At 40.9% G+C, this 22172-nt stretch overlaps 2 protein-coding genes across 2 annotated transcripts; both read left to right on the top strand.

The window, feature by feature from the left end:
* The first annotated feature begins 6011 nt into the window (after positions 1-6011).
* On the top strand, positions 6012-8778 carry LOC149384703 (28 kDa heat/acid-stable phosphoprotein-like protein). The gene is made up of 8 exons (XM_089627492.1): positions 6012-6229; positions 7299-7336; positions 7412-7489; positions 7591-7674; positions 7769-7803; positions 8109-8194; positions 8353-8418; positions 8557-8778. Exons 1-8 carry the CDS (start codon positions 6163-6165, stop codon positions 8589-8591), a joined length of 489 nt encoding a protein of 162 aa, XP_089483618.1. The 5' UTR covers positions 6012-6162; the 3' UTR covers positions 8592-8778.
* An 11547-nt stretch (positions 8779-20325) lies between these two features.
* On the top strand, positions 20326-21188 carry LOC149384702 (uncharacterized). The gene is made up of 2 exons (XM_089625089.1): positions 20326-20820; positions 20902-21188. The coding sequence occupies exon 1, from the start codon at positions 20468-20470 to the stop codon at positions 20777-20779; it is 312 nt and encodes a 103-aa protein (XP_089481215.1). The 5' UTR covers positions 20326-20467; the 3' UTR covers positions 20780-20820; positions 20902-21188.
* The last annotated feature ends 984 nt before the right edge of the window (positions 21189-22172 follow it).

The raw sequence follows: 22172 nt of genomic DNA, 5'->3' as shown, positions 1-22172 counted from the left end.
AAAAAAAAATGTGTCAATCAATCAAGGTTTTAAATGCCGTGGAAAATCGGAGAAAATCGGTGACGGCTCCGCTGCCGGACCAAGAACGGCCGACGAAGACACATATTGTCGTTTCGCCGTTAAATGTCGTTCGGCATTTGGCAAAATGACACGCTGTTCGACAAAAAAACGATCGCTCGTTTTCGTTCGTTTTAATGAACAAAAGTCATTCATTTTCGTGGGTTTTCGAAGAAAGTCGAGGGAAACAGCGGAGGTGGACGATTTTCGGTGGCATTTTGTGTTTGGATTTTGATGTATTTGCAAATCAACAATAGTGGTTAGTGAGTGAGGGAGAAGAAGAAATGGACCCCACTGGAAGAAGAGAGAGTAAATATGAGGAAGAGTTCGAGTGTTCGACTATTTTATAATTATATATGGCACACAGTTGCCTACTATAATAGACTATCATTATATCATTGATGGGACATATATTTTGTTTACAATATTTTATTGTAAGCGAATATAGCTTATTATTATAATATAATATTTTGAACATATATCTAGGTAGCCTATATACAGTATTGTTGGACATAAATATAGCCTACTACATAATATTTAGAATAGGCTATTATTATACAGTAATGTTAAATATATTAAATATTTCTATGACATATATTTTGTTTACATATATTCGCTATACCTAAATATATTTGTATTTGCCGGAAAAAAAATTACGAATACAATAAAATAAGATTACGTGTAATATTTTAGAATTTGTTGTATGATTTAATTGTGGAACATATATTTTTATGTATGATTTTTATGTACGGAGTTTGGAGTATATTTACAAATATTGTTTTATTAGTTTATTCTGTAATATTATTTTCGTTCGGTTTCCATCGGAATTCTAGTGATGCATTTCATTTTTTATTTTAGCTATATGTGTGTGGAATGTCTTTATTTTATAATGCTTTGCAATATTATGGTGTGATTTTAACACTTATTATTTCCTTCATTGATACATTTTGTGGTGTGAATTTAAGTATGGAACATCTATATTTGATATGTATGATTTCAAGTGTTTTTAAATTTGGACTATATTTACAAATATATATGTATTAGTTTATTTTGCAACATTATTTCCGTTTGGTTTTCCATCGAAAAATGAATTTGAAAACGGCATCTCATTTGCCATTTTCTACATTTTTTCCGTTCGATTTTCCGTCGGTGTGTCGATTTTCCGTAAATCAGAAGGCTCGAAACGGCATCGAAAACGGCATTTCGAACCTTGCAATCAATCACATTAGCACAAAACTTATGGTTGCAAATCCATTAACAAAAAGATTACCCATAAGACATTTACGGATCATGTCGAAAAAATGGGAGTCCTTGGATGTCATCCTTGATGTAATTTATGAACACCTAACAACAGTGACGGAGCCAGTATAGGCCTAGCAAGGGCTTAAGCCCCCTCTCAAATTTTTTTTTTTGCACTTTTTGTCCATTTTAAAAAAAAATTACATTTTTTTCCCTTGAAAATTTATACTTTTGGCCCAATTTTTATAAATTTTTTACAATCAAGCCCCCCCTAATTTTTTTTTTCAAATTAGCCCCCTGATGGGCTTTTCTGGCTCCGTCAATGCCTAACAATCAATACTGTATATATGGACACCTAACAACCAGTACTTAAACGTCCTACTTTAAATGTATAGTTGACAAATTTGACCTTCCAATGTCGAGATGTTGACATTCATGCCATCAGCAAAATTATCCATATATACAATTATAAAAATAAAGAATAATGTGCTGATATGCTATTGGATGACTCTCTATACTCTTCTGGAGAAGTCTTCTACTGAAGCAGCTGAAAACTGGAGCCAACCTGGAATCTCACGAAACACTGTTCAAACAGTGTTTCGTTTTTTTTAACTGTTTTTAATAAGAGATTGGACCCTAAACACAAGTAGTGTTCATTCGCACTGATTTTTTTTCTTTATCTGAAAGATAAAAATGCTTTTTATAAAACTTTAAATACATTTTTTTCAAACCTAAATATTTATGGACATATCTCTATATATTTCTTCTTTCAAAGTAAAATATATTAACATTGTTCAATGAACAGTGTTTCGTGAATTTTTTTCCTTTTTTCCGAAAACTTTTTTTTTTTAAGAAAAAAAAGATTGGACCCTAAACACAAGTAGTGTTCATTCGTATCGTTTTTTATTTTTTTTATTTTATCAGAAAGATAAAAAATATTTTCAAAAAACTTTAAATGCATTTTTTTTCAAACCTAAATATTTCTATACACATCTTTATATATTTCTTTTTTTTTTTCGGACTAGAATATATTAATTATTATATATATATAACACTCCTACCACCCAGCTCTTCCAACCTGCAAACATCATCATCGGGTAATAGTCGGACCTCACTATAACTACTATTTTGTCGTGGCTTTTCAGTTTAAATTAGTAACAATTTCCAAATATAAAGAGACATAAGTAACAATTTCATTTATTTATATTCTTTACCAATTGCCTGACTTTTTTTTACCGACTCCAGGCTAAGCCAGAGAAGGAAAATGAAAAATTAAAACGCTTCAAACTCTAATGTTTCCATCAGCATTCAAACAACACACGAATTCCTTAGAAGATGTAATATAATTAGATTATTCAAGATAATAATCCGATTAGCTGCCTTAGAGCATCTCCAACCCACTCCATTATGGAGTGAGAAGTGACAAAATGAGATTGGATTTGCTCCAACCCAACTCCATTTCCCACTTCATTATGGAGTGGATGAATATGAAAACTCTAATTATAGAGTTTCACTATTCATTCCACTCCATTTTGGAAAGAGATTTTACTAATATTTATTCAATTTAAATAATTACAAAATGACCACAAAAATTAATGTATTTAAATAGTTTACATGTAGTTATATTAATTTATTACAAAATCATATTAGATTATTCTAATTTGGTATGAATATTGATCAAAAGTCATTAAAGTACATACCATATATATATTAAAACTTTAAAAAATAAATTGCTAAAATATAATACATTACAAAGTCAAGTGCAAATTAAAAAATGATAGACATAAGCAACATCTAGTATATGTAAAGTTTTAATTAGTATTTGGGTACGCACTTCACTTTAGAATTGTTTGACTAGTATTTAAATGTTATATGTAATGTGTGTTTATTTACTTTGTATTTATTGGAGAGTCATATAATTATTTTAAATTTATATAATATGTATAAAATTGGTTAGCATGATTGGATACAAAAGATACAAGCTAAATATATATGGACTATAATGTAATAACAACGAATTTAAAATTATTGAAATATTAGAAAAAATATGGATTATGATTTTTTGGTGTAAAATATGAAGTATTGAGTGGGTGATGAAATATTGTTTGAAGTGACATAAACTGCATTTTAGAATCCAAGAAACTGCATTTATAGAGTTTTGGGTTGGAGATGATCTTATATTAAACATAACTCCGAAAAAAATACAGCATTTTCCATACAATTTCAAACACGGAAGTAGAAACAAAATTCCAATTCAATTCCCAGTTTCAGTTGATATAGGTTCAAAATTCAAGTATGATACTCAATTTTAAACACAAGAAAAACTAACAAACAAACTCACCGGCTAGCCAAATTCCCGAAACTACCCTCCCCCAATCCCTTGAAAATTCAAAAAGGGAAAGAAGAACGAAGAGGAAGAAGACGAGATGAAGAAGAACCTACCACATATGCGAGCTTCAACCACCTTATTTTCCTTCTCCGACTCACCCTCTATCTCTCATTCTCTCTCCAAAATCACTTATGCGATTCTCTCTTCTTTTTTTTTTTCTTTTTTTTTTCCAATTTTGTTTTCCCTTTTTTTCCTCTTTGGGTGAATGAAGTGAACCAAGAAAAGGAAATAACTATGGAGTCTTTAAACAACTCATTTGAAAATTACCTCTATACCTTTTACTTTACAATTAACCACCCTCACTACCTTCTTTTGGTTATATAAATCAGCAATTTGTATATATCTACTATATTTGTTATATTAAATATGTTAGTGCTCTTAATATATAATTTATATTAAACAAATGTAAAATTGTACAATTCATATTAAATATCTATGGTTGATGCAAGAATCGATTGCTCAACAATCACGAACTATATATTATAAATAGTGTATCGTTTTTATATTTATATATTGTGGATCTCAGAATTCGTCGTAAATAAAATTGAAATAAGCCGAAAATAAATAGAAAGTAATAAATACTTTATTGCAAATCGATCGGACTGAATATAGAAAAGTGGCCGAGCTCGAACAGAGTGGACGCGAGCTTAACCAAGACATAAAATAAAGAATATGAATCAGGAAATTAAAGTGCGATAAATCACGTGCGTAGAAAGTCCTCAGCATCTTCAATTTATAGCTGGGTCTGCTATTCCTCCACCATCGATCTGGAAGACACGTGGTCGGCCATGAGTCTCCCGCGATGCTACGTGTGAAGTGGATCGATTCGAATTGGCGAAAGAATAGCGCGAAGACCGCTTCTTCCGGGCTGATTGGGTGAAGTATCTTGACTCATTCTTCATGCTGGGACAAAGGAGGTTGAGCGAGCTGGACCTGCGAAGAAAGAGTTAAATGAGTTGGGCCAAGGATCATGCTGATTTTCTCGGTCGGGCCCAATTCGCAGGTCTGAGGCCCAAAATGTGTAATTAGAGGGATTATGACAAATCCTACACCTACATCTACAATATCATACGTTTATTTTTTAACTTAAGGGAAAAATTGTATTATTTATTAATTTTTTTTTTCAAATGAAGAAACTTAAATATTCTTAAGCACACAAAATTACATTTCCACAAATTATTATCTCATCAAATAAGTGTTTTCTTTATTTTATACATAATTTAAAAGAAATGTATATATTTATTACCAGCAATCTTAGTAATTTCTAATAGTCGTAATGTTTGATCTCATATATATATATATATATATATATATATATATATATATATTGGTCACATATATAAATAATATATGATTTGTAGATATATATATATATATATATATATATTATTCTAATTATTTCGACTATATATTTATTATTGCAAGTTTGTAATTTACATATTTTAACATTTTTTACTATTTATTATTTTTAATGATAAGAAAATAATAAATTAAATGTATAATTTATTATCATAAAAGTGCAACAATTATTCCGCCAGCGTGGTTATCCTGCTTATATATATACAAGCAATAGGCCCCGGCGTTGCCCGGGAGGTTTGATAAATTTTAATTTAAATAATAATGTGTGAACAGTTTCCAATTGTTGGTTGTCACTTTTCATACGTAAAAGTTATCATTTTTTTTACCACTTTTTAATATATATTTAAATAATTTTAATTAAATAATAACTTAGGTATAAAAAAAATTAGAAATAATAAGTTGTAATTATGAACACAATTTTTTTTAGCAATACAAAAATTATGATTAACCAAAACTTTGAATTGTAAAACTATTAATCGACTAATAATTTTTATCGTTTTAAAGTTAGTTTAGGGAATTTTTATTCTTAGAGTCGTTTATAGAATTTTCGTTTTTTAGAGTTGTTTCTGGAATTTTCGTTTTTTAAAGTTGTTTTTGAAATTTTGTTAAGCGGTTACTTATGTCATTTTAAAACTTAAATAGGTATTTTTGGAATTTTTTAAAAAAAATGAGAATTACTGTAGCTAAAAAGTGGGTTTTGCTTTATATATATATAATAATTCGCCATATTTTATTGAAAAATAAATATGTATAGCTAAATAATATAATAATATATATAATAAATATGTATAGCTAAATAATATAATAATATATATATATTATTATATTATTTAGCTATACATATTTATTTTTCGATAGAATATGGCGAAAATTGACTAAATTACATTCCAACTTATCTTCTTCCTTAGTATACCCCATACTACCTTTAAATATGCCTCTTTTTCTAATTGGAATCGAATAACTAGGGTATAAAGGTAAATATAACAAATTTACAACACGAGAAATTTGGATTCAGCAAATTTGTCTCTCTCTTTGAAGTTAAACCTATTCTTCTTCGTTCTCTCTCTCTCCGGCTCCGATCTCCTAGTTACACATTATTTTCCGTCTTCGTCGGAGCTATGGGGAGAGGAAAGTTCAAAGCCAAGCCCACTGGTCACCGCCACTTTTCCACACCCGAGGAACTCCGTAAGTTCACCCGAAATCCCTGTCCTTAATTTTTTTTTTTTTTTAAATTGTTGAAAATCTTGCCGATTACCTGTATATGCACGCGATTGACGACCAAAGTAGATATTGAATTGAGTATCCTATGTTTCTCTTCTGTTTACTATATAGAAGTGAAGTTGAAAGAAAAAAAGAAAGTTTTTATTTTATTTTCGGATTGGCTAATTGGGGTCTCATGATTGGGGTCTATGGTTTTGGGGCTGTGTTGCGCTTTATTATATGCTTCTTTTGGTGCTATATCGATATCCTCAACTTCGGAGGTTATTGTTTGTTGTAAAAGGAAAACTTAAGTTAACTGATTTTCTCATATGAATTTGCTAACATAGGTGAGATCAATGTTAATGATGGTTTAAGCACATTAGGGATTCACTTTTTGTTTATTTATTTTTATTTTATGATTTTATTAAAGCTGAAAATTAAACTAAGCAAGTGCTTCTAGTACATTATTCTTTCTGTGGGTAAAACTATTGTTCGATTTTTGGACATTAAAGAGTAGGTTTTTTTAGAGATTGAATTTCAGAAGATTCTTGTTTGTTGACACTAAAACGGACGCTGATTTTGCAAAAAGTTAACTGACAACTTCTATCTATGAACATGATTCTTATATCGTAAACTCGTGTAATAAAATCTTTCATGAAACTGAGGTGATGAATAAAGTTCCGCTATTCAGTTCAAAGTGTGATGATATAGCTTACTATCGAGGTGACGGGTCGTTTTCTTATTCACCCGGCTTCATGTTTCATTCATCCAAGGTCTAAATGGTTACTAATATTCGTAATGGATATATATATATATATATATATATATATATACATATATAATATTGCGTGTATTATTTCTGTATGTGAAACACATCCTTAGGTTTATTTTGCAAGTTATGTGAAATATAAATATTTTATAAGCTAAAACTTGTTTACTGTGTGCTTCGTAAAACTTCTTTTGGTTGAATATTACATATACAGTAAAATAAAATAATATATTGCAACACCAAGAAGGCCTTTTAGAATGACTCTTTGTTGATCGTATATTTCAGTTGCTGGAACTTCATCTCGCCCTCGCACTTTTAGACAGGTATTCTCTCTCTCCGTCTCTCGATGTTAAGGTTGATTTGTTGCTAACGAATTTCTATTTCTTTTATGTTATTAGCAAGAAGCGGAATATGTGAAAGAGGAAGAACCCGAAGACGAATCCGAGGAGTCGGGAGAAGAATCTGACGAACAGGAGGTTTGTGTAACGATTTAGTTGGTTGTCTCAACGTTTTTTTTTCTCTCTTTTCTTTTTGTGCGCCGACTCATTGGGTTTTTGCTATTAAATTATGTGAGCAGAAACGTAAAGGTATTCAAGGAATCATCGAGATTGAAAATCCCAATTTGACGAAGCAAAAGGGCTTGAAAGCTAAGGATGCTGATGTGAGTATTAAAATGGTCTTATGAATTCTTTAAAATAGCCCCAAGTCTTTGGAATTTAATATAAAAACAACAGTAACACTATTTTACGGTGCAGATGACCAAAACAACTGAACTTTCGAGGCGTGAAAGGTACATATTTATCTTTCTTTTTATCTTCTTGCCAAACGTAAAAATATTCATAGCTGCTGCCGAAGATCCATGATAAATTGTTAATAGGAAAAAAAGTAACAAAATATTCCCGAGAATTAAAATGTGGCCATAAAAGCTGCAACATCTTCCCTTTTGCCTCTGTCTCAGCATAGTTCAGCAAGCCTGTTAAAATCCATAATTTGTTATTGGAAAGTCTAACGTTATGCCCATTTTTCGGGGTTCGGAAGATACTTTCGAGGGTAGGGTTGGCCTCTACATTTTACACTTATTTTCCTTCTTTTCAGAGAGGAGCTTGAGAAACAAAAAGCACATGAGCGCTATATGAGGCTTCAAGAGCAGGGAAAAACAGATCAAGCAAGGAAAGATTTAGGTAATTGACTCAAATAAATTCAAACATCAGTAACTAAATGATGTCTTCTGGGTCCAATTTTTCTACAGTAAAGGGAAAATATCATTAAAAAAGTTTCAATTCTTAGTCCTATCATTTGAAAGGCTCTAAAACTATGTTTTATATTTTGGGTTTCACAGAGCGTTTATCGCTCATACGTCAGCAAAGGGCAGATGCTGCTAAGAAGCGAGAAGAAGAAAAAGCCGGTGAATACCTCGACCCTATTTCTCTGCCTTCCTTGCTTAATTCAATATATATATATATATATATATATATATATATATATATATTGTGTGTGTGTATGTGTGTTCATTGAACTGAGTTTGAATTCATGATTTTTGCAGCCAAAGAACAGAAGAAGTCTGAGGCTCGCAAATGAGCGAACCTAATGCTAAGCGTTATTTATTTAATTATGTCCCAAAGATACTTGTTCTTGTGATTTAGTCAACAGTTTGACCATGACATCAAAATTTGGGTTCTTATACCCTGGCTTAAATTTTTGCTTGGACTTTGTTCTAGTTTATATCTTAAAATCTAATATTATTATTATTAGCTTCTTTGGGAAAGGTTTGAGATGATACCGCTGTAGTATTTGTGATGTTCCTACTGATTTGAGAAATTGTACAAGGAACAAAAATGCTCGGCAGTTGTATAATTGTACAACAAGAAACTGAAAAATTCTAACATAGCTTTTTCAAAATAATAAAGAAAAGAAGTGGAAATAGTTGAAAGTAGCCGTTTATTGAATTTTTTTCAATATTATCTGTTGAATTTTCTAATTTTCATAAATAATCATTTTCAATAACAGTTAATCAGATTTTAATAACAGTTAATTAGATTTCAATAGTTGACAAGATTTCAATTTCAATAGTTTTTGACAAGATTTCAATAACAGTTAATCAAATTTCATTAATGTTGACCATATTTCAATAACTATTGATCAAATTTCAATAACTTTTAATCAGATTTCAATAATAGTTAACTAAATTTCAATAACAGTTAATTAGATTTCAATAGTCGTGTTGTCGCACGAAAATGAACAACTATTGAAAACCTCGGGCGGTTCGATCCAAGGCCGGACCAAGTGATCGCACCCGGGCCAAGAGTGTGAGCTCGAAAGTCTCGAGCTAGGTTTTCTCCGATCAACCCGCCTCTCGGGAGAGGTAGGGGGTGATGAAGGGGAGTGACCGTGCCTTGTGTGTCGGCTGCCTACGTACCCGTGTGTGGGATCAGGTCAGAACGTAGTTCAGGCGTATGTAACGCAGTGTGAGGCGCGGCGCCTTGGTGGAGAAGCGTACTCGAAGAAGGAGACGATGCGCGGAGGAGTCTTCGGCGGCGTCTCAGAACTTCGGAGATCGCGTGCGCGTCTGGCGTGTTAGACGCGCAGGGGGACTCTAGTCGAGAACCCTAGGGGCGTGCTTGAGCACCGGGGGGCGTTCGGTCAGAGGGAGCAACGTCCGGGAAGTCCCCGTGAGTGCTTCGGAACCTCTGAGAACGAGAAATCGAGGAGAATCCGCTTCAGGCCAATGATGGCATCTAGAGAAGCAGAGAGAAGTCTAAAGTTCATTGAGAATGAATGGGATGGCTTTCCCCTCAATGAGAGGGGGTATTTATAGGTGTTTGAGGGCCTTAGAAGGCTTCTTTTTCGTCCATGTGGGACTAGGGGCGCGCGCGCCGTCAAGTGGAGGCGCACGGCGCACAAAGCGCGGCGCAGGGGGCGCGGCGCGCGGGTCATCAGCCGCGGCGCAGGATGCGCGGCGCACGGGCGCGCGGCGCGGGCGTGTCTTCGCGCGGCGCGCGGTCTGCTGGCGCGGCGCGCGGCATGCTGTGTGGCCGGCCGGTGCGGCGTGCTGCGCGCGCGACGCATGGCTCGTCTCGTCGGACTCTTGTGGGCCTTTAGGGGTCTTTGGATATCATGCTTTCTATGTGAAGTGTGAAGGTCTCTACTTGACGAGAGTGACTCGACTCGAGGAGGACGACTCGAGGCTCGACTCGAGGAGGATGACTCGAGGCTCGACTCGAGGAGGATGACTCGAAGCTCAACTCGAGGAACGACTCGAGGCTCGACTCGAGGAACGACTCGAGGCTCGACTCGAGGAGAACGACTCGAGGAGAACGACTCGAGGCTCGTCTCGAGGAGTGACTCGAGGCTTGACTCGAGGCTCGTCTCGAGGAGTGACTCGAGGCTCGACTCGAGGAGAAAGACTCGAGGCTCGACTCGAGGAGCGAAGCTAGACTCGAGGAGAATTACTCAACTCAAGGAGCGAGGCTCGACTTGAGGAGCTGAGAGTATGGCACGAGGGCTCGCCGGTTGACTCGTGATGGAAGGCTCGCCGTTCTTCAGGACCTCCGGCCTGACCATTGGCCCTTTGAGCGGCGCGTCTTTCCGGCGTTCCGGGTTTTCCGAAAACGACCGACAACATTAGCCCCCCAAGTTCAGCGCTCGGGAGGCCCCGGGCGGTGAACTTTTAGTTGTTTCTGCCGGGTGTTTGAGGAAAATATATTTCGCAGGGGCTTCGCCGTCGCGAAGCCTTCGTGGTTACAAAGTATGTTCTCACAATTGCGAGTATGCTCTCTTGCTTTTCCGCCTTTCTCAACACGTGGAGGAGGGTCCAAGCGGATACGAGGCGTAGCTCAACGTGGGCGAGGTGGACGCGATTGCATCCATCGCTCTAGCCCCGGAGCAACGGGGACATGCGCAGGCATGTAGGGCACGCACTTGTGCAGAGGCGTACCGGCGTGTCGCGGCTTGTTGATCTTTTGGCGAAGTCACGTCCAAGTCTTTCTTCTATGGCGTTTTGTTTGATGATATCTTCGACCCGGAGTCCACGCAACTCGACGGTGATTAGCATGGCAATTATTTTCTAATTGCGACATGTTAGGGGAAGATCATGGCATCCGTCTCGGCCAGCTTGGAAGGCGACTGCACTTTTGCGTTTCACAAAGGCGTGCTCATTTCGAGGTCTCGAAGACGGAGGTTGATGCTGTGAGCCGATGCTTCGAGAAGATGGAGTGACACCTGGTGGAAGGCTCTGCCGCACCGGAGGGCTTCGACTGCTCGGGGATCAATGCTCAAAGTTCAATCACGCATCGAGCATAAGTCGGTCTCACGGGGCATCCGCCCTTCCAGCTTTGGTGACGCTTCTCCGTTTGCATTCGGAAGATCGGCCCCTATTCCCCAGGCGTGGGCGCGAGTCTCTGTTAAAGACGCGAAGGGACATCGTAACGAGTAGTGATGTAGACTTCTCTTGTCATGGCGTTTTCCACGCCCAGAGGGCAAGTTTTCCTCTGTTTGTCTTTTTGTTTTATTTTGCAATTGTCTTGCTTTGGCTAGCATGTTCTTCAAATCGTTACAGGCACTTGCTCGAGGAGCGGGACTCGACTCGAGGAGAATGGCTCGACTCGAGGAGCAAGGCTCGACTTGAAGAAAATGACTCGACTCGAGGAGTGAGGCTCGACTCGAGGAGAATCACTCGACTTGAGGAGCAAGGCTTGACTCGAGGAGAATGACTCGACTTAGGGGGGGGGGGGCGGAGCTCGACTCGAGGAGGATGACTCGACTCGAGGAGCGAAGCTCGACTCGAGGAGAATGATTTGACTCGGGGAGCAAGGCTCGATTCGGGGACAGTGATTTGACTCGAGGAGCGAAGCTCGTCTTGAGGAGAATGACTCGACCCGAGGAGCGGGGCTCGACTCGAGGAGAATGACTCGACCCGAGGAGCGGGGCTCGACTCGAGGAACAAGATTCAACCCGAGGAGAATGACTCGACTCGAGGAGTGAGGCTCGACTCGAGGAGAATGGCTCGACTCAAGGAGCGAAGCTCGACACGAGGAGCGAGGCTCGACTTCGAGGAGAATGACTCGACCCAAGGAGCGAAGCTCGACTCGAGGAGAATGAATCGACTCGAGGAGCAAAGCTCGACTCGAGGAGGATGACTCGACTCGAGGGGCGGGGCTCGACTCGAGGAGAATGACTCATCTCAAGGAGCAAGGCTCGACTCGAGGAGAGTGACTCGACTCGAGGAGCGAGGCTCGGCTCGAGTAAAACGACTCGACTCGAGGACCTAAGCTTGACTCGAGGAGGATGACTCGACTCGAGGAGCAAGGCTTGGCTCGAGAAGATTTTATATGACCTCACTCGTCGCCTGGGACTCTTCTAGGAGGAGCATGCTCGAGCGAAGTCTCAGCTAGCTCAGGCCGAGCGAAGTTCTTGCTCAGAGGCGGAGTTCACGAGTCTTTGCGAGCAGCTTCAATTAGCTCGCGTGGAATGGGGAGTCTCCAGAGGCGAGTGTGATCGTGCTCAGTTGGCGGTGGCGAAGATGGCAGGACCTACGCCTTGTATGGCGGTTCAGGTGCGTCTTGCGGCGGCTCCAAGTGCGTTGCGATTAGTCATCGTACGCAACGCCTTGTGGCGACTCAGAGCGCGTCGTGAGAGACGGTTCTGTGCGTCGTTTAGCCGTCTAGGCAAGTCGCGAGGGATGGCCTAGATATGCCACGTAGGCTTCTTAGGTGCGCCGTATAGGCTTTTTAGAAGTGCCATGTAGGCGTCTTACGTGCGCCATGTAGGTGTCATAGGTGCGCCATGTAGGCGTCTTAAGTGCGCCATGTAGGCGTCTTGGGTGCGCCATATAGGCGGCTTCGGTGCGCCACAAGGGACGACTTGGTTGCGCCATGTAGGCGTCTTACGTGCGCCATGTAGGCGTCTTAAGTGCGCCATGTAGGCGTCTTAAGTGCGTCGCGAGGGACGACTTGGGTGCGCCATGTAGGAGGCTTTGGTGCGCCATGTAGGCGTCTTAGGTGCGCCATGTAGGTGTCTTTGGTGCGTCGCGAGGGACGGCTTCAGCCTGCATCTCCGGGATGTCTTATGGCGCGCCGCGGAGGCGTCTTAGCCTGCATCCCTGGGATGTCTTATGGCGCGCCGCTGAGGCGTCTTCAGCCTGCGTCTCTGGGATGTCTTATGGCGCGCCGCGGAGGCGTCTTCAGCCTGCATCTCATGGATGTCTTATGGCGCGCCGCGGAGGCGTCTTCAGCTTGCATCTCATGAATGTCTTACGGTGCGCCGCGGAGGCGTCTTAGTTGAACGCTCGTTACCGTTTATGTTCGGGTGTTTTGTTTTGGTGGAGCGTACTTTCTTTGGGTGGAGCGTACTTTATTGAGGATTTTGAGTGTATTTACCGTTGCCTATGTCACTAGCCCCCCGAGTTTTTGGGTTTATAAACGTTATCGAAAAACTTTGATAAAGCGGATTTTGAAAGAAAAACCTCAAACTTTATTAATATTGTAAAAATATGAAATCCTAAAACATTGGCTCGTAGGCCTTATTGAATGTTGGAAAGCAAAGAAATAAAATGGGGGGAAGCGCTGGCTACTGGTAGTACTGTCTCAAGTGTTCCGCATTCCACAGGCGACGGATCGGTGTCCGTGTATTTGATGTAGTGTGTCTCGTCATGTATGACTTGGCAGACTTTGTGGTGTCCCTCTCTGTTTGGGATGAAGACGTCGACACCTTGCACTTGGGTGTCATGCAGATGTCCTCGTGGACTTCGCGGAGGACCTTGGTCGACTCGACGCTATCTCTTATTTGGGAGATCGTGTTAACCGTCTTTCTAGCAGTTTTTCCATCGATTCCTTGGATGTAGCATATTCTGGCTTGGGATTGATCTCCAGCCATGATGCCGATTCCATCCTTGGTAGGGAACTTCACCAGTAGGTGGTATGTAGAGGTAATAGCCCTTAGTCGGTTCAGCGTAGGTCGCCCAATGATGACATTATATGGCGACTCCTGATCAACCACTACGAATGGGACCATGTGAACGACTTCAATACCTCCGGGAGTTCCGAAGGTGACCGGCAGATCGATGATACCTTTGGTCATGACTCTCTCCCCAGTGAACCCGAATAAAGGCGTTTGGGTCGGGGTTGGGCGTAGCCCCCCGAGCTTCATGCGCTCTAAGGTGGACTTGAAAACTATGTCGGCAGCACTGCCGTTGTCGATGATAACTCTTTTCACCAAGTTATTGGCCACTCGGGCTTTGAGAACTATCGCGTCATTGTGCGGATGCACAACTCGCTTGGCCTCTTCGTTAGTGAAGTACATCGTCTCGTGAGGCACGGACGGATGTTCTTCATAGGTGAGGTTGACGTGCATAGCAGCGTCTTCTAGAGCCACGGCCCTTAGGAATTTTTTCCATTGTCGGGCCGAATCTCCACTTTCCGGACCTCCCAGTATGGTGGTCACAACGTGGAGTTGCGGATTGGCGTCGGCAGTAGCCGTGGTTCGGTCGGCAGAAGCGGCTGTTCCTCCTCCCTTTCCAGACTGTTGTCTGTTCGTGGTGGGGCCCGCAACGCTAATCATGAGTATAACGAACTCTTTTAACTCACCCTGTTGGATCAATGCCTCGATCTGCCTTTTAAGACTATATCATTCGGAGGTCAAGTGACCGTATTCTTGATGGAACTCGCAATATTTAGATCGATCGCGAGTCGCGGGATCTTTGCTCATTGGAGCCGGGGGAGTGAATTTGTCACGTGCCAAAGCTAGGATTTGCTCCGGCGTCGTGTTCAATGGCGTGAACGACGAGTAGCCCTTAAAGTTTTCTGCAAGTCGTGGCTTTTGGGGCATCGGAGGTCGACTATTAGACGTCTGACCTCCTCTGTTTTGTCTTTTACGGGAGTTGCCTTGCTCGTCGCTAGGCTCGTCCCGGCGGTGAGGGCTTTGATTATTGCCCTTGCGGCCATCGAGGTAATCTTCGACTCCCATGAAGGTCTTGGCTCGAGTCATTAACTCGGCCATGGTAGAAGGGACACGGCCGACGATGGACTTAAGGAAGTCACTTGTGCGCAAGCCTTCGATGATGGCAGTGATTGCGTCTTTGTCGTCAAAGCGATCGACCTTATTCGATTCTTCAGTGAATCGGGCGAGGTATCGTCTAAGAGACTCGCCATTCTCTTGCCTGATTGACCACAGGTACATCTTGGTCTTCTTTTGGACCATAGATGTAGCAAACCGTGCTAGGAACATGTCCTTCAGGTCTTTGAACGAGTGGATGCTTCCTGGTCTTAAGTTCTTGAACCACTCGAAGCCGGGCCCGGCGAGGGTAAGACTAAAAGCTTGGCACATAGCACCAGGAGAGACACCCTGCATCGTCATCCAGGTTTCATAGTGCTGGATATGGTAAGCATGATCTGCTTTTCCATCATAGGGAGCGAGGTTCGGGAGTTTGAAATTTCCCGTGCATACCTCGGCCAAAATCTGAGCCGTGAAAGGCGATGGATTCTCCTCGACGACCCCATAGGCACTTCCGCCTATTCCGTGTTCTCGGAGATCTCGTACTTCATTTCGAAGATTGTGGATCATAGTGATCACATCGAGACCGGTAGTCGGAGTAACTCCCTGTTCGGGATGAGTTACCTGCCGCCTTTCATTTGACCCTTGACCCGTGCGGCGGTTCCCGTTAGTTGGGGCTGCTACGGGGATGTTTGGTCGAGAGCTTAGTCGCTCCCTTAGGTCATCGCCACGCTCGATGTGTTGGGCGGTGATGTGATCCCTAAGATCATGGCTGGTCGTACGGAGGCGCAGGCTTCGTCTGCGATGGCGCGCTCTCCGCGTGCCCTGACTTTCCGCAACATTCTCCCTTGGACCTAGTCGGTCGAGGGCTGAACGCCGGGAATTCCCCTCTTCAGAAGCTGTCGGCGCGTCGCCTGTCCGGGGTAAGGGATTCGATGGACCAGCTTCAAACACGGCGGGGAGTTCCCCGTCCTTCGTGAGAGAAGTCTCGATATCCTCCGACACACTAGTACCCTCGTAATCAGGGTCACGGTCGCGGCTTTCCTCGTTGAGGTTCTCAGGATCCCTGTTGGGGATTACCGTGTCACGCACAGGTTGCTTCGCAGCCAGTCGGCTGTGGTACCTCGCGTTCTTCGCCTTTAGTTGGCGGATATTCTCCTCCAACTCCATGATGCGGTCGTCCCTGCTATCTGGAGATGGAGATGGTGAGCGGGTCGAGCTCTCTTCGTGGAGCGACTCTTCGTCACCATGTGCGTGAGAGCGCAAGAAATATTTTTTGGTCCCAGTGACATTATCGGGGTTGTTCACGCCCTCATAACGTACGGGTGGTTGATTACTCATTTTTTCTCAAGTTCGAGAAAATCGAGTTTGCAAAAGAAAAGAAGAAGATGGATAGAAGGGATTTCGGGCTGAATAGGTCGGGAAATCCCCTCCTTCTAGCGCCAAAATGTTGTCGCACGAAAATGAACAACTATTGAAAACCTCGGGCGGTTCGATCCAAGGCCGGACCAAGTGATCGCACCCGGACCAAGAGTGTGAGCTCGAAAGTCTCGAGCTAGGTTTTCTCCGATCAACCCGCCTCTCGGGAGAGGTAGGGGGTGATGAGGGGGAGTGACCGTGCCTTGTGTGTCGGCTGCCTACGTATCTGTGTGTCGGATCAGGTCAGAACGTAGTTCAGGCGTATGTAACGCAGTGTGAGGCGCGGCGCCTTGGTGGAGAAGCGTACTCGAAGAAGGAGACGATGCGCGGAGGAGTCCTCGGCGGCATCTCAGAACTTCGGAGATCGCGTGCGCGTCTGGCGTGTTAGACGCGCAGGGGGACTCTAGTCGAGAACCCTAGGGGCGTGCTTGAGCACCGGGGGGCGTTCGGTCAGAGGGAGCAACGTCCGGGAAGTCCCCGTGAGTGCTTCGAAACCTCTGAGAACGAGAAATCGAGGAGAATCCGCTTCAGGCCAAGGATGGCATCTAGAGAAGCAGAGATAAGTCTCAAGTTCCTTGAGAATGAATGAGATGGCTTTCCCCTCAATGAGATGGGGTATTTATAGGTGTTTGAGGGCCTTAGAAGGCTTCTTTTTCGTCCATGTGGGACTAGGGGCGCGCGCCGTTAAGTGGAGGCGCACGGCGCACAAAGCGCGGCGCCCGGCGCACGGCGCAGGGGGCGCGGCGCGCGGGTCATCAGCCGCGGCGCAGGATGCGCGGCGCACGGGCGCGCGGCGCGGGCGTGTCTTCACGCGGCGCGCGGTCTGCTGGCGCGGCGCGCGGCTTTCTGTGTGGCCGGCCGGCGCGGCGTGCTGCGCGCGCGACGCATGGCTCGTCTCGTCGGACTCTTGTGGGCCTTTAGGGGTCTTTGGATATCATGCTTTCTATGTGAAATGTGAAGGTCTCTACTTGACGAGAGTGACTCGACTCGAGGAGCGACTCGAGGAGGACGACTCGAGGCTCGACTCGAGGAGGACGACTCGAGGCTCGACTCGAGGAGGACGACTCGAGGCTCGACTCGAGGAGGATGACTCGAAGCTCGTCTCGAGGAGAACGACTCGAGGCTCGACTCGAGGAGAACGACTCGAGGCTCGTCTCGAGGAGTGACTCGAGGCTCGAATCGAGGAGAAAGACTCGAGGCTCGTCTCTAGGAGTGACTCGAGGCTCGACTCGAGGAGCGAAGCTCGACTCGAGGAGAATTACTCAACTCAAGGAGCGAGGCTCGACTTGAGGAGCTGAGAGTATGGCACGAGGGCTCGCCGGTTGACTCGTGATGGAAGGCTCGCCGTTCTTCAGGACCTCCGGCCTGACCATTGGCCCTTTGAGCGGCGCGTCTTTCCAGCGTTCCGGGTTTTCCGAAAACGACCGACAACAAGTCGTTGACCAAATTTTTATTATTGATTATCAGATTTCAATAATTGTTGACTAAATTTCTAAAACATGAGGGTATTTTATTTAAAAAACGGTTACTAGTGAAATGTTTTGAAAATACGAGTGTAATATAAATTGACGCATTTTTTATGTTAACTATGAAAATACGAGTGTAATATAAATTCTAATGTAGGCGAGCTTCTAATCTTAAAGGTATGAAATCCCTGTTTTATTGTTGGTAAACCAGTTATAGCCTTTCTTCTTTCCCCAATCTTTAGTCATATGGACTTTTTTTTAGACAGTTTATAAAAAAACGATGGAAGTTAGACGTTACACAGTCCATATAAGTTGATTGGACTCCATCTAAGTGAGTATTAAAATAAAAAATATGGACGAAATCCATATTAATTTAGATGTTTAATTTTTATATGAATAACTTTTTATTTTTATTTTTTAATATTTATTGGGACTCCAATAGCCAAATTTATTTATTCGTTCTATTAAAATTGGAATTCTTAAAAAAATAACCTTTTTATTTGTTTATAAATACACCTTTAATTAACCCTTAGTCGCACCACTCTCATTTCTCTCTCAATTTCACTCATCTCTCTCTCAAATTCACAACTACAAAATTTAAAAATGAATTAAGCATCATACAACACATCTTCTCATTCAATTGAAAGTTTGTAATGTTCATTTGAAAGTTTCTACTTTATATTTTCATGTAAAACTTTGCATTTCTCTTTTTTATTTTTTATTTTTACTCTTTATTTAATAAAACTTTTGATTTAACTCAAATTATTTCTAAGTTATTAATCATAGTTGCACATTTATAACATTTTATTTTCTTCAAATTTTTAATTTTATTTCTTTCTTTATTTTTTTTGTTACTTTCTTCGAATCGGCTATAACTATGAAAACTTTTCAAATAAGTTGGTTATTCTAAATTCCATCTAACTTTTTATGGATCGACAATTCTAACCCATAAAATGTTGGAATGAGATTTTTTATCCTATACAAAATCTATATTTTCTTTATGTTATATGGATAAACTGGATGTCCAAATGCTCATGATTGAACTCACCCACTCAAACTCATCTCCCTCGTTCTCTAATAAATAATAAATAATAAACGAGTCTCACATGTTTACTATGTTGGCATCTCTCACTCTAACAAAAGCAGAGAATTGAAAATCGTACAAGTTTACTCGGTTACAGGCTCTCTCACTACAAAGCACCATTTGTAATATAATTTAAATAAACGTTTACAGTTTTAAAAATCGATTTTTTTAAGAAGAAACTATGATATAGTTACACAGTTACCCTAAATTAATATCATAACGTAATTATTTAATTACTAAAAACAGTCTAATTAATTCATGCTGATGTGTCTCCATAGGATGGTGCATTTATCTTGTTTTAATTTAAAATATTTTCTCAATTAAATTAAATAATTTAACTAGTACTTTAATGAGAGAGGTTTAAGTAGGCTATACGTCTATCTCTATATTTTTTTGGATAAATTACATAAGTGCCCCATGAACTTTTGACCATTTAACAACGTGGTCCCTACTTTTATTTTTCTTACAGCGTCGCCCTTAAACTTTCATATTCTTACAAACTTAGTCCTTCCGTCAAATTTTGGGAGTATATTCCGTCTATTTTAACTTGTGTAATAACTTGAATATTTAAAATTACCTATATATCCTTTTTTTTAATTATTTTATATTTAAAATTAAAAAATTTCATTTTTCATTTTGTTTGTTGTCTTTTTTAATACTTTTTTTTATACATTTCCATTATATTTGTTTTTTTTCACGATAATAGAAAATTAATAATAAATAATAATTCATTTTTACAATTCATTTTTATTAAAAATTCATGTTTTACATAATTATTTTATTTTTATTTATTTTTTTCTATAATAAATAATAATTTTAATAATATTAAATAATTATAAAATCAATATTTTTTTGTTATTTTACAATTTTGTCCCTGTTTAAATAGTCACATGCCAATCACATGGGCAAAAATGGATGGATTGTTGAGAAAAATAGACGGAAGGACTAAGTTTGTAAGATTGTCAAAGTTCAAGGGTGACACTGTAAGAAAAATAAAAGTAGGGACCACGTTGTTAAATGGTCAAAAGTTCATGGGGCATTTATGTAATTTATCCTTTTTAAAAAGAGTTAAAACAACAAATATTTTAAAAATATGGCATTTTAAAAAGAGAAATTTACATGAATATTACCATTTCAATTCCATTTTGACCAAAAATCAATCATAAAGCGAATATTAACGGATATAAAATAAATGAGTTGTGAAAAATATTCTAATAGCTAGTGTTTTGACAACTTAGGTTTCAAGAAGGTGTATGGTTTATCAGGTTTCTCTTTCTATTTTAAATACAAATTTTAAGTACAATCCAAAGAAGGCTCAAGCCTCAAATACACCTTCAAGTACAGAGACTTTTGAGCGAAAAAAAAGGGCCAGCGAGACTTCCTCTACGCGACGGATTCGAGCCACGTGGAAAGTATCTAGACACGTGGTGATCAAACTCCGGGTTGTGGGTGGACAAAAAAAAATAAAAGATTCACAGACAGCAGAGGAAAAGAAAGTGATGGGGAAAGAAGAGAAGCTGAGCAGCGGCGGCGAGTCGGAGAAGATCCGAGGCGATCGGGGAGTTCGGAGCGGGTATCCGAATCCGGCGGAGCATGGAAATCCGGATCCGGCGACGATGAGGGATCAGTGGAAGTACGCTGTGCGGCAGTACAGCAGATGGTACTCCCACGCCTGGGGAACCGCCATTCTCGCCGGCCTCTCCTTCTTCGCCCTTGGATGGTTCGTCAAGGGCTCTAATCCTCTCCCTTCTCTCTCCTCCTCCTCTTCTTCTCCCAAACCCGACCACGCCGACGAATCTCCCAAGCCCTAACCTAACCCCTCTCTCTGTTTGTTTCAACTACGCCCAAAATGGTAGAGCTGTGAATTGTGAGCTCTTTTTTACTCTAGTATTACGCGATTTGTACACGATTTTGACTTTACGGCCTTGAGCAGGTTTTGAGGGAAACTGAGCCGATTCAGAAGAAGATTGGTTTCAACGAGCTCTGTCACGACTTACTTTGCAGCTAAGAACACAATTCTATATGTGTATGTTGTTTGACTCTACGACCTAAATCAGGTTTTGAGGGAAACTGAGCCCTGAAAGACGAATCAAAATCGCTTCACGAGTAATTTCTTCTACTTTGCAGACAATTCGATACGTGTATATATTGTTATGTTTTTTTTTTAACCACGTTCAAAACAAGGTCTTGAAAATCACGAAAAGATATTACTTTATTGTATATGCAATACTGCTTTCTAACTTGAATAATTGGGCTCCTAGGATTCCTGTGAAAAAACTCGCATCAAGCTAATACTTTCTTGAATTATGTTACAAAGATCAAAAAGCTACACACTCCAAAAATTGCTGGAAACAAACAACTATCTTGCAAAGAAAATGCTTTAGAGTTTTAGAATAAGACGGTCAAATGAGAGAGCGGCAACCGACTTGGTTGGCCGCCCGCATTCGTGCAGGGTCGGAGGTCTCGGTGAAGAATGTGCCCTCGATGTTGGACTCCGTGTGCTCCCTCAGCTCCCTCAGCCATTCAGAGAGTTGTGAAGAAATACAATTCATTCAGAGAGAGTTCTTACTTCCCCTCTATACCCAAACACATTTCTCTATATTCTTCTTATTATCACAGCTCATCAATGGCGATGGATTCGTCCGATTCGGCTTCAGCGTCACATGGAAGTCTTCTTCTTTGTCACGCTGCATCTCCTTTCTCCTCGTCTCTAAGCACCGGAATTTCTGTCAAACTGGACAAAGACAACTATCTCATTTGGAGATCGCAAGTCTTTCCGGCTATCAGAAGCCATAATCTTCACGGAATGATCCTCGGAACCAAAGCCTATCTACCGGAACTCATCACCACCATCCACGAACAAGGGAAGAGCGTCGAAATCCAGATTTTTGGATCTAACCACAAAAAAAAAAAAAAAAAAAAAATTTGGATGCAAACTCAGATTAAACAGAAACAATAATGAGAATTTGAACTAAGTCATCAAAACTAACAACTCACTCCATGAAAAACACAAAATATCAATTTTAAGAATTGTCGGTATTTGACTACTTACCGCGAAGTTTCCATCAGAATGCAGTGAGAATTTACCTATAGACTGCCGGAAAGTGAAAAGATTCATCGGAAAACGTCGAAATGACGGAAAGTGAAAAGATTCCTCGGAAAACGTCGAAATGACGGAAAGTGGAAGGATTCCTGTCCGGGTTT

This window comes from Urtica dioica, chromosome 9 (genome assembly GCF_054948205.1).
Source record: "Urtica dioica subsp. dioica isolate 48M chromosome 9, U.dioica_male_clone48M_v1_H2, whole genome shotgun sequence".
NCBI lineage: Eukaryota > Viridiplantae > Streptophyta > Magnoliopsida > Rosales > Urticaceae > Urtica > Urtica dioica.
Note: the sequence above shows the minus strand (reverse complement) of the source record. Positions and strands in the feature narration are given on the sequence as shown.

Bases quoted from the DNA above. Each gene is read 5' to 3' on its own strand.
- LOC149384703 (XM_089627492.1), top strand. From the start codon at position 6,163: ATGGGGAGAGGAAAGTTCAAAGCCAAGCCCACTGGTCACCGCCACTTT. The intron at 6,230-7,298 runs GTAAGTTCACCC...CGTATATTTCAG, and splicing joins TTCCACACCCGAGGAACTCC to TTGCTGGAACTTCATCTCGC. The intron at 8,195-8,352 runs GTAATTGACTCA...TGGGTTTCACAG, and splicing joins TCAAGCAAGGAAAGATTTAG to AGCGTTTATCGCTCATACGT.
- LOC149384702 (XM_089625089.1), top strand. From the start codon at position 20,468: ATGGGGAAAGAAGAGAAGCTGAGCAGCGGCGGCGAGTCGGAGAAGATC.